The sequence below is a fragment of the Misgurnus anguillicaudatus genome, chromosome 14 (genome assembly GCF_027580225.2).
Source record: "Misgurnus anguillicaudatus chromosome 14, ASM2758022v2, whole genome shotgun sequence".
Taxonomy (NCBI): domain Eukaryota; kingdom Metazoa; phylum Chordata; class Actinopteri; order Cypriniformes; family Cobitidae; genus Misgurnus; species Misgurnus anguillicaudatus.
In genome coordinates this window covers 6,318,722-6,331,595 of record NC_073350.2, presented here as the reverse complement: position 1 = coordinate 6,331,595, position 12,874 = coordinate 6,318,722, and the positions used below count along the sequence as shown (strand labels likewise).

At 36.1% G+C, this 12,874-nt stretch overlaps 1 protein-coding gene across 2 annotated transcripts; it reads right to left on the bottom strand.

Moving 5' to 3' along the window:
- Positions 1-84: 84 nt before the first annotated feature.
- Positions 85-10,383, bottom strand: spata1 (spermatogenesis associated 1). Of its 2 annotated transcripts, none has more exons than XM_055184661.2 (12): positions 9,980-10,383; positions 9,793-9,899; positions 8,859-8,976; positions 8,706-8,759; positions 8,315-8,618; positions 7,670-7,808; positions 4,852-4,909; positions 4,434-4,530; positions 4,231-4,356; positions 3,503-3,681; positions 1,212-1,310; positions 85-1,135 (listed from the first exon to the last, which is right to left on the bottom strand). In XM_055184661.2, the coding sequence occupies exons 1-12, from the start codon at positions 10,088-10,090 to the stop codon at positions 1,052-1,054; spliced, it is 1,476 nt and encodes a 491-aa protein (XP_055040636.2). In that variant the 5' UTR covers positions 10,091-10,383; the 3' UTR covers positions 85-1,051. The 2 variants fall into 2 exon arrangements, with proteins under 2 accessions (XP_055040636.2, XP_055040637.2); XM_055184662.2 differs by having other exon boundaries at positions 7,670-7,805; positions 9,980-10,382.
- Between the last annotated feature and the right edge of the window lie 2,491 nt (positions 10,384-12,874).

Sequence of the window (12,874 nt, the reverse complement as noted above, 5' to 3'; positions counted from 1 at the left end):
AAAATCTTCAATACAAGCAAAATGATAGAACTTAGAAGTGTAGTCGGGGGTGTTTTTATTAAGGAAACAAGAGCCAGTGAGCCCCAGACAACTAGAAGGTGTACATAGTTGGATTTTCATATCATCAATAGACAATAAACCCTAACTGTATCAATATTTTGCAGAAGCCTATAGATGGTTTCAGCAGCAATAACGTATTCAAGCGGCTTTTGTGGACTAAACGTAACTTCTGGCTGGCTGCCAAACCTCTCCGCACAGTTAAAATCCATTCTCGTCGTCTTCCCTCGTCTTTTTTTTATTATTTTCAACAAGGTATTTGTTTCAGAGATCAGTTTAGTCACTAGCCAGACTGACAAATAAATACAGACCAGAAGTTCACTTCAGAAGTTCAGGTGCTTAACCACGACAGTGTGCATGCGTCAGGCTTTTAGCCAGGAGGGTTTGGATGGTTTGAACCCCCCCCCCCTGCCAAAGGCCCAGATTTTAAGTGTATTGCTCATAATTTGATTATTTGTTCACACTTTACTTTTAACTTGTTTTTAACAATATTGGAAATGTTATACTTTATGTATCATTATGTTATATAATGATAAGTTAGTTTTTGATGTCATAACCCTATTGAGGTCACATAGGTCAAAAACAATTAAACAATAGCCTAATCAGGCCTGCTTTATGTAGTACTTTTTTGTGGTGGGGCAAGTGACCGGGCCAGTAGAAAAATCCTTAGTTTTGCAATGACTGCAATAATTAATCTCTCAAAATAAAAACATCTATTCTAAACCTGACACCCTAATCTTGTTAAAAGCACCACTTCTGTGGGTCTGCTTTAATGAATATGTCTTAAACTTGCGTACAACATATAATAATCATTGAAATATAAAATGGGAACTTTTTGAAATGCCCCCACCCCCTTCATTAGGCTGGCTACGGCCCTGTGTATCTGATGAAACCGTCTATAGGCTTGTCCAACAACTGAAGCTGTAACCAGGCGGGATAACAACTCAAAGCATAAGATTATCAATAATAAACAAAATTAAATGAAATAAAAATATCATCTTTGTAAATCAGACTGCGATCTCTTCTGCATCAGCTCTGCCTTTAGTGTCTGCAGTTCTGTGAAAATTTGCTTCCTCAGCTAAAGAAACAAAACAAACGTTATAATGTTATTGTCTAAAGAAACTATATATATGTGTGGTGCTGACATTTACTACCTTGATCTCTTTGGCGAGTTTCATTTTAGCATCATCCATATTTTTCCTCAGATTATCAATTTCACAACTCTCCGTCATAATCTGGATTATCAGATCATTCTGTGAAAAGAAGTTCCTTAATTAAGAATGATTTTAAACACTTAAAAATGTTATTGTTAGTTAATTTAACCATTTCTTTACTAATTTTAGTTTATTCAGTCTGACATGTGACAAATGCATATGTAAATAAACAAAAAGCAAGATTAAAGGAATAGTCTACTCATTTTCAATATTAAAATATGTTATTACCTTAACTAAGAATTGTTGATACATCCCTCTATCATCTGTGTGCGTGCACGTAAGCGCTGGAGCGCGCTGCGACGCTTCGATAGCATTTAGCTTAGCCCCATTCATTCAATGGTACCATTTAGAGATAAAGTTAGAAGTGACCAAACACATCAACGTTTTTCCTATTTAAGACGAGTAGTTATACGAGCAAGTTTGGTGGTACAAAATAAAACGTAGCGCTTTTCTAAGCGGATTTAAAAGAGGAACTATATTTTATGGTGTAATAGCACTTTTGGGAGTACTTCGACTCACCTGAAAAGTCTGCTCCCCTTCTCACTCTCATAATGGGAGAGGGAGGGTGTTACTGCGCCGAGTCCAAGTACTCCCAAAAGTGCTATTACGCCATAAAATATAGTTCCTCTTATAAATCTGCTTAGAAAAGCGCTACGTTTTATTTTGTACCACCAAACCCGCTCGTACAACTACTCGTCCCAAATAGGAAAAACGTTGATGTGTCACTTCTAACTTTATCTCTAAATGGCAGCATTGAATGAATGGGGCTAAGCTAAAGTGCACGCACACAGATGATAGAGGGATGTATCAACAATTCTTAGTTAAGGTAATAACATATTTTAATATTGAAAATTAGTAGACTATTCCTTTAACCCTATTAAACCGGAAGTGTCGTTGCCAACACATTCTACCAAGCTCTGTTATTTTACCGTAACACTTCAACCATTTGCAATATCCAAAAAATATTAATTGCTCCTGAAAGTAGACATTTTGAACTTTTTGACAATATATGTTTTTTTTCTGCAATTCTTGCTTTCTGACAGCTTATCACTGCTGTTTTTGTGGAGAGCAGAAGGTTAGAACAGTGAGTTTAGAGAGAGTAGGCCCGGATTAACACAGTGTAGTGCCCTAGGGTGACCACATTTGAAGTGCCCTCCTCCCCAAAAAAAATATTTAAAAAGTTTAGTCAGGGCTCCAGACAAACATTTTTGTTATTAGGAGCACTGTAGGCCCTCACTGAATATTTAGGAGCGCAAGCAGAAAATTTAGGGCACACTTAAAACTGCTCGCGCTGTCAAAAACTTTATTTGGTCGGAGTCTGGTAAAAATGAAAAAAAATTATTGAATATGTAGCTTATAATAATGTTTTATAATTTGAGCTGTAGGGTCGGCTTTCCCAGGAAAAAGTTTATAATCATTATTTGTCTTTACGTCATATCCGTAAACAAAGAAGAGGTGCCGGCCACTTCATCACGTGCCTGGGATAAAAGTACGTAGCTTGTTTATAGAACAGTTGCTAATCGTGTCATCTAAACGATAGCGGTAAATCCGTAAAGTTTCAAAAGACAATAATCTGGTGAATGGCATGTAAATATGTCCGTTATCTGTTAAAACAGTGAAAGCTCAAACTGCGAGCTAATGCTAAAACAAGAGTTAATATCAGTCGGGCTTTTCAACATTTAAAGGGATTAAATACAATAGCAAGAAAAAATATGTGAATTCCTAGGAATGAACTGGCGCTGTTTCTCAATTCCAAGAATGCAAAGAACGGACTTGCGTTCTCGTGGAGATCGGTCTTGCCAGGCGACCTTGGAAGAACAAACTCAAAAGGTCACCAGAACACAGAACGCACTTGTGAGAATTGAGATGTGTGCGATCTTCCTGTTGGTCACCTGACCTCCCCAGATTTCTGCACTCGATGCATCATCGATATTAAGAACACATCCGGGTATTTTCATGCATCCCCTATACTTGTGTTCTTGAGAATTGGAATTGAACTTCGACAGTTAATGATGACATAGAGCGAGAACACAAGGACGCAAGATTGCTGAAGAAAGCATATTGAGAAACAGCCTGGTTTTCTGATAAATAATTGAAAAAAAATCTAAATCTATTTTTGCTTCAGTTACCAAATGGTTAATAAATACTGGAAAAGGCAATAATAAATGAACATCAGAATGTTATTGTGAAGTGTAATTCCTAAGCAGAAATAATTATTGAAACATTATTACCTTTGTGCTTGATAGTTTCCCTGCTTGTGTTTGACGTCTTGTATCATCTCGGGCTTGGAGTTGTCGCAGCATTTTACAATAGAAGGTGTGAAGTTCAAGTCGAACTCTTCTGAGAGTTTGCTCATGTTGAGCTGTTGCCTTCTTTGCATCAAAATATTTCCTCTTCCACCTGTCACGCGCTTGAGAGGTTAAACAAATTAACATGTTACCTTAATGGTGACCTATTTTGCAAAATTCACTTTTGCATGCTTAAATGAAAATGTGTGTCAGCAGCGTGTCTGTGTAAACAACCAGCCTATTAAAATTATAATTCACCCACCTCAACAATCTCATAAATCAGTGCTTCCCAATCCTGGTCCTCGAGGACCCCCTCCCAAAAAGTTTTAACACACCTGATTTAACTCATCAGCTTGTTACGGAGACATTTTTACCATTTTGGAACGTGGCTGATAAGTTATATCAGGTGTTTTAAATAAGGAGACATCTAAAACTTTCTCGAGGACCAGGATTGGGAAGCACTGTCATAGATCAAGCCGTTTGGGACACTTTTATATTTGTGACCCTCACATTGAAAACCAGGCTAACGTCTTGGAATCGATACAGTATGAGATTAAATGTTTGATTTTAATCACTAAATTTATTTTAAAGGTCACCTAATATGAGAAATTCACTTTTATGTTGTTTTATTAATTTATGTAGTAAACTAAATGAATAGTGATGGTGTATACCTTGGTTCCTGCGGTGTCTGTTAAGAGCTAAAAGCTCTCTGCCCTTTTTCAAAAGCTCTTGTCTTGTTTGTTCAAGCTGTTTTCTCTGCTCTTTAAGTAACTTAATTTCTCTCTTCAGCTCATCATCTGAAAGAATAAAATGTTGAGTACAGTTCACAAAAATGCCACACATTTGTTAAATATAACAACCAGTGCTATCTTACATGCGTCTGTTTGTTGTGTATGAAGTTCCAGTGAATAGAGAGACAGCTGAGAACTACACACTGTTGGGAGCGGAGAGTTTGGTCTACTCGCGGAAACCTGTAAAACAATCAAATCCACATTGAAACCTTCACACAACAATGCCTGTCCTGAATGTCCAGCACACACAGTGTTCAACCAGCAGCTGCATTGGGACTTTTACAGCCAATAAACCCTATGGTGTCTTTGTGTGGATGAGATCTTTACAATTCCTTAACTTCCTGTTTTGTCTGGACTGTCTCGACTAAAACTTCTAAAAACTCTCTACAGGAATGGGAGAAATGTTTTTACTTAAACTAAAGCTACAATCTGAACAAAATGCAGTGACTTAATAATTTAAAAAAATCCAAGTTATATGAAATCAATAAGATAAGGTCTTACCACGTGATCTGATTTTTCTCCAGTTGCTGATTTCAGTGTCAAAGAGGTATTGAATTTCCTACATGCATAGAAGATATGTTGGGATTATTATTTTTTTATTGTTGTCACTAAATTCATACACTGTAAAAAACAACCTATAGAATTTACTCAAAAAAATTGTTGTAACAATTTGCACTCACTTTGTTTGAGTAAATTATATCCTATATATTTGATTAAAGAGTACCTAAATTTAATTACTATGATAAAGTAAAAAAAAATTAGGTAAGGTCTACCTATTTTTTTCATAACTAATTACTTATAAAAAAATGAATAACATTAACCCTACTGGTATTAAGCCACAGATCTATTAAATTATTATTAATAATGATTAGCCATTAAGAAACATTACATATTACTTATTCAGAGAGGGTTGAATAAGAAAATAGTCATACACAAGATTGCATAATTGCTTGCTTTATTGACCAAATAACATTCTGTAAACATTTAAAACTAATTATTGGAAGTACAAAATAACCCCAATACATTTCAAGTGAAATACAACATATCATAGTTTTACATAAAGTTTCTTGAACATATTTCATTAAAAAAAAGTCTTCATCATGAGATGTTAAAAAACCATTAAAAGCAAGATTCCTAAATACTGTTCTTCACGTTATCATTAGAAAATTAAAGAAGACAATAATATGAGAGGAAAAACTGATCTCATTTACCTCAGTAGACCATGCTACATCGATACAAACAAACATGTCAATTTCATTTAAAACTTAAGTGCAAAAATACAACTTCATATTATGCTATAACTCACAGTACACGTGCATAAAACATTGAACACTAACAAGAAGTACTTACATTCAATTTTAAGTGATTCAACTTCATATACAAGTCACATATATAACATATGAACTCCGAAATACTTTTTGGAACAGACATTAAAAAGCGAAAGCCAACGTTAATTATATATCAGTAAATGATAATAATAATAATAAAATGGCTTCATAAATGGATCCCTTCTAAAACAAAACTTAATATATTAACAGATAAATGCAAGAAAACCTTTACAGTAATTATCTAGCATCGACAGCTTTACCGTTGTTTGTTTGTCTGCTCGACGCCCTCCCGTCTGTATCGTACATCAACCGTCCGCTGCTCTCTCTCGTCACGTGGCTTGCTCAAGTTCAACCACTCATACTGAGCAGCTCCGCTGTTCACGAGATTCAGACATGTAAATAATAATAATGGAAGTTAATATTTTAATCATAAATATGCATTTTTATTCGTATTCGCAGGTGCAAGAACTGGGCGATGTTTCATTCAAAGCTAACCTGACTGACATAACCTATCAATCTGTCAACAACAGAGACAGAGAAACACGCAAATGACTAAACTTCTGGTAGATTTTACAGTTAACCAACTTAACATTTCCATTCATGATGATATCAACAAGTTAAATAAAAACTTACCTGTCAACAAACCGCAGTTCTCCCGCCGATATGATATGAAAAATGGTGACTCGAGTCCCGCCTGGATGTTGATTCATGCGCATTTTGCGGTGCTAAGGCCAATATTTTGGGGTATATCCCACTAAACACAGGACGTCGAATAGACGTGCAGATCGTGTCTATATTGGGTCCGTCGGTCCATGACCAATTCTGGACATCTATTCGACGTCCAAACTAGGTCCACTATTTGGACGTCCAACCATGACCCTACTTGGACGTCATTTACGGGCAACATTTGACGTTTGAACTGGGTAATTTTTTGGACGTCATTTGGACGTCATATTTACGGGCAACATTTGACGTTTAAACTGGGTAATTTTTTGGACGTCATTTGGACGTCATATTTACGGGCAACATTTGACGTTTAAACTGGGTAATTTTTTGGATGTCATTTGGACGTCATATTTACGGGCAACATTTGACGTTTGAACTGGGTAATTCTTTGGAGGTCATTTGGACGTCTATGACAGGCCTATGTCTGTATTACATGATTAGGCCTATAAAAAATTTTTTATTTACAAATATCAGCATTATTGTACCAACATGATTAATACTTACGAATAGTCTATATTATTTTATACAGTACTGTGTTTTCTGCTTTCTTTATTTATATACAAATTCATCTAAATGTACAATTAAAAATCTGTAATTAAATGCGTAGTTCGTTATATTACAATATATGATCATACTAACAATTTAACATGAAAATATTCTCACCTGTTCTCATAATGTTGCGTTCGTGTTATGAATGCAATAATTGTGCCTTATATACAAAATTAACATATGGCCTTGTGGCTGAGTGGTTAGCGAGATTGGCTTGTAATCCAGAGATCGGTGGTTCGAAACCCGCGGCTGGCAGGAAATGACTGAAGTGTTCGGTGTTGCAATGGATGGGTGAAGTGCAGAGACAATCATTTCTTTTCGCTTTTTTCATGTCTTTTTTCCTTACACGGAGGTCCTACGGATGTAAACATTTAGACGTGCAGAAGACGTCGCCAAAAAGACGTCGCCTGGCGTTACAAAACAACCCCTTTTATGTACCGAATTTGGACGTCCAAAAATTCCATGAAAAAGACGTCATTCTGACGTCACTTTGCGCAGTGGGATGTTACTTATTTTTTTAGTATTGCAGTTATTACTGTTAAAAATTGGATAGTGAAGGTAGAATATACCCATTATTTTTTATTTTACTTGCTAGCTTATATATTTAATTAAATTATAACTAATTTTCATGGGTTAAATTTAACACCCTCCAGAGTATTTTTTTACAGTGTAGTTAGGTATTTCACAATGATTAACACCCAAAATGTTCAGCTCACCTCACGAGTACAGACGAGTTGTCAGAATCCTCAAACCCTGGATCTCCTCTGGAGTTTCTTTGAAAACTATGTTTTTTTTGTGTGACTGCATCCATTTTAACATGAGAATAAAGTTTCTGTTTCACAAGGTGCCTTTCTGCTTTTAATAAAAAATAAATAGAAAATCTAAAGTCAAGTATTTCAGGAGCTTAAGCTGGATTAATATGACCTTCTCATGTAATACAGTGTTGATCAAAAGCTTAAAAAACATCTACAGTAAGTCCATCAGAGAGATTACACTTTCCATTAGTGTTCATGTGTAATTAATTATATAAATGTCTTTATGCATCTTTATACAACGGGGCTGTTGAATGCTTTATTCTGATTGGTTGAGAAATGTTCAATGGGTGTTGATTATTTTTCTGTACCGCACACCTGATCTGTCAAATGTCTTAAAATAACCACCAGAGCAATGTTTGGTAACCGTGGTATAAGAGGAATAATTGACTAATAATTGGTCCTTTGAATTATTTAAAAATAATGCACACCCATGGCATTACCACCTTGGGTGTGCATTGTTTTCAAATAATTATTCCTTGCGTAATGTAGCATGTTCATATATATGTGACTCATGTGAGCCCTGGACACATCTGTTTGTTTTCATACCAGGCTGTTTGGGTGGAGGCATCATCTGATCTTCTGAACTGTATATCAGATTTTCTGTAGATTGTGTGTTTTCATCGCTGTCCATCTCCTCTTCTGTCTGCATGAGCACAGACTGTTGAGCTGCTTTGTTGATTGATGGTAATTTAATGGTCTCTTTAATGCGGTCAGGTGCACACGTTGATCTGAGTAAATCTTGACTGTGATGTTCAGTGATGCTGATTATTGTATCTGGAGTTAGTGAACTGGAGCAAAGGCCGCTGTCATTTTCACCCACAGACAGAAGGTAGAGTTCTGGAAAAGGAGCCTGATTGAAAAAAAATGGGATGAATCAGTAAAAGATTCATGAATCAAAGTGAATCAAAGTTTAGTAGTATGAATTACAAGCTCTTACAAATGGAGGAGCAAATGATTTTACTGTCAGTTCTCTCTCCTGTCTGAATTTAACCTGAGATAAAATCACAAAAGAAGTTTAATAACTTATTATATCAATATATAAACTATACATAAACTGCTGTATAAAGTCCAATAAGCTCACGCTACTCACCAGAGCCAAACTTCTGCCAACACATTTTAAAAACACATATTTATCAGCAATCCTGTCCAGTCCAAGAAATGATCCGAGATTATCTCTGAGATCAAAAAGGCTCACATCTGAATCCACCCTGAAACAAAATCACATTTGAATCAAGTGAGTAAGGACGACATAGCTGTCACATGCACAGGAAATATTAAAGATATCAAGATTATATTTGCACAGAATGTTTTTTAAGTTGTGTAGGATGATTTTATGTAGCAAACAGTAAATCACTAAAAATAACTTTAATAGCTTGGTTTTCACAGACTGGGTTAATTGGTTTTGTTGTTTTAAACCTCCACAGTTTTGTATTGAGTAAAGAGATAAACATTATTAACCCACACTGGAATATATGGTAATAGTCAAATGTATAATGAATGTTAATTAAAAGTTTATATGCTTTTTAACTGAAAGATTAAACTGTGTTCAAGGTTTCAAAATTTAGGAATAAATTATTTTGTGTTTTATTATGCCATTTTAAGACAAAACACCACAGATTTATACATTAATGGGTGGTTTCCCAGACAGGAATTAGCTTAAGCCAGGACTAGCCTATATAACTAGTTTTAACAAACATGCCTTACTAAAAACTTGTGTGCATTTTGAGGCAAAAAAAGAAAACTGATCTATATAAGATATGTCAGTTTAAGTTGTTTTCAGTTCGGACAGCTCTTACATTTATTTTAATCTAGGACTGTCCGGGAAACAGCCGCTATGCGTTTTATCTGTGTTTAAAACAAAATTCCAATTTACCCCACAATTTCTTAATTAACCGTATATTTTTATTAGACATGTTCATTATACACAATGCTTTAAATGCGTTAATCCACAACCTGCTGGTGGTCTAAAATGTGTGACAACTAGCCCCGGTCGGTTTTGTTAAATGAAAGTCAGTGAGAGATACCTGATAAATCCTGCCGATATGAAAGCGTCCACCGCGTCAGCTGACACTTTATTCAGTCTCCGATCAAACTGATGTTCAGGTACATAAAACACATGCAGCTCGACTCCCTATAAAACACCGTTTTAATTAAATATAGTCTAACATTAGCTGATAATCCTGCTGTATAGATATCGTTTATAAAACATACCTGTGTGATTTCAGCCCGCTTGCCAGTGAACCCGCTCATGGTGACTTGATGCGTGTGCGCGCGCGAGTGCGTGCATGTGTGTGTAGTGCTAGTAACGGTATCTTTTGTCATCAAAACAGTACCAGCGTGTGCGTAACACTCAGCCCATAAAACCAGCAAATCTTGGTTTGTTGCTCAGTTAAAAGGTCACATGTTATACACATTTAAAGAGTCTATATGGGCAGTGCGTAAATGCGCTTCTGGACATCTAAGTTTTATTACCGATTCGAGGTACTGCTCCTAATCAGGACGTAATGCCTTATACACAATGATCACGACTTATATTCTGTACTATAACTCATTTAGTTAGTATCGGTCAAAAGCCTAGCAGCAGCATTTTGAACGTGCTTACGGCGAGGATGCCTTTAAACCCAGGTGCATAATCCAACCTTGTGGAAATAAAAGCATGATTTCAAGTCCTTTCTGAAAAGCAAATATTTTAGCTGGGACAATTTCCCTAATTGAAAAAAAAAAAAACTTAAAAATACACAAAAATGTCTATTTGTGTTCATGTGTTCATTTTTTTATAAATGGAAAATTGAAGAGTTATTATAAATGATTTATTTTTGTGGGTCATTGTTTTATTAATCATGCGCCCTCATAAACTTTAATCAAAATCTGATATGTACTTCACCCTCTTTTTGGCAATCTTGATCTTTTTATACAAAGTTAAAATGTATTAAAAACCTGTTTTCAGCAGTGATCACTTCTGAAAAAAAATGTTAACTGGGTAAAGTGGGAGGGCATTGTGGACAAAAGGTGACGATTGCATCAAAGGGGAGCAGGGGCGGACTGGGACTAAAAACTGGTGCTGGACTTCTGGGAAAAAGCTCCTTAATGGGAAATATGCCCCTTCCGTCAGTGTAATACACTTAAGTACCTCTGCACTTAAGGTGCTGATAACACTGTCGGGGTTTATTTCTGCGATAACCACCTGCTGCTGAACCGGCCCACATTGCCAAACTGCCCACTGGGAAAACTCCCGGTGCTCCAGATGACCAGTTCATCCCTGTGTCCGCGTAACCCCTGATCGGGTATATATTAAAAATATCACCGGCCCACATAAAAAAATTGTCCGACCCCTCTGACATTTGCCAGAATTGCCAGATGGCCAATCCATCCATGAAGGTTCAGATCCACTGAGTGAATGAATACTGCTAATTTGCACACCAACAATGTAAACGCAAACCCCATTCACACAGCACGTTGATGGTTGATCCCAGAACAGTCCCATAAAATTGCCAGTGTGCCTTCTGTGTGAATGCAAACATGTCCTGTAACTGACCCTTCGCAAAGACCCATCGCCTTTTGTTATGTCCGACATCAGCTAGAGCACTCCCAGTGCACAATAAATGAGTATCATGAAATAAAAATCTGAGTACCTTACCGCTTAAGCAGATAAACTCTATAACATTTTTTAAATTTATTCACTTTTATTAGTACACTGCTATTTTTTAAACACCACTGACTATCCTCTTTCAGACATACACAATCAGAGTTATATTTGAAATGTCCTGACTCGTGCATCCAAAGTAATCCACATGACTCCAAGGGGTTAATAAATGCCTTCTGATGGTAATCAATGCAATTTTCTAATAAAAAAAGTATCCATATTTAAACGTTTATGAAATATATTTAGTTGTCTATAAATATAAAGAGAGCCTGCTGTTTGGGACTGCGCTAGCTGCGTTTTGCCAACCTGCTGCCTGGTTTTTATTTACTGATTATGACACCAAAGAAGTAGACTCAGACTTCGGGAGTGATGCTTTATTCAAACCACGTATTTGTGTGTGGTAAGTTTATAAACAATACGATTAATATTTAGTTTCATAAGCATTGTTGTTGATAACTGCTGCACATTTGTGTCAAATTAAGTCAACCAACTACTGGCACCAAACAGATATTTCCGCCCAGCATCTACAATTCCCGTCAATTTATAGGTTTGCTTTAGAAAATGCATTTTAATGTCACCACCAGTGTTGGTCAAGTTATAGTAATTAGTTACAACTTCTCCAAGAAAGTACCCCGTTACTTTACTGATTACTTATTTTTAAAAGTAATTAGTTACTTTACTAGTTACTTTACTAAGTTACTTTTCAAAAACATGATACATGACCTGAATATGCTACAGTATAAAGCAACAGGGCCCGGTGGTTGCATAAAGCACCTTAAGTGTAATTTTCCCTTAAGTTCACCCTTATGTTTCCCTTAAACTTAAGGGTGTTGCAAAAAAAAAACTTAAGTTTTTTCTGTTGCATCTCCATGGCAACAATAGTATTTTATAACAACAAACCTGGGTCACTGTCGTGAAACATTTAACAATTACCCTTACCTAAGAGAACCATTTAAGGGATTATATGCAACATCCTTAAATTATTGTGAAGGGAATAAGTGTCATACTTAAGGGAAAAACTTATACAACCGGGCCAAGACCTTTCAGCATAATTCTATTTTTTCTGCATATTCCATAATCTTAAATTTAATCAAATGAAACATTCTCTGTTTTAACCTCTCGATGCGCACTAATTTGTGGGTGTGATGACGTCTTTTTTTTAAACGCTGCTAACAACATCTATAGCCTACTGTGTTAGGAACCACAATACAACTGGATCCAAATGCAGATGTTTATTTGGGGAAAACCACTGGACAAACCAGGGAGAGATTACTGCCCATCACTGGTCACCACACAAGTTTTCAATGGTGTAGAGATCAGAGGATGAGCTAACAACTCCATAACCTCAATAATTTCTGTCTGGAACCAAGATATTGGCTTTATTTGGGCAATATCTTGTTGAAACACCCATTTTAGGAGCATTTCCTTTTCTGCAAAGGGCAAACATAATCTCTTCGAGTATT

Excerpts from the sequence above, each read along its gene's own strand:
- spata1 (XM_055184661.2), bottom strand. The coding sequence starts at position 10,090 with ATGACAAAAGATACCGTTACTAGCACTACACACACATGCACGCACTCG. Across the intron at positions 4,910-7,669 it reads AACTCGTCTGTACTCGTGAG|GAAATTCAATACCTCTTTGA; the intron begins GTGAGCTGAACA and ends CTATGCATGTAG. Across the intron at positions 1,136-1,211 it reads AACTCGCCAAAGAGATCAAG|CTGAGGAAGCAAATTTTCAC; the intron begins GTAGTAAATGTC and ends TTGTTTCTTTAG.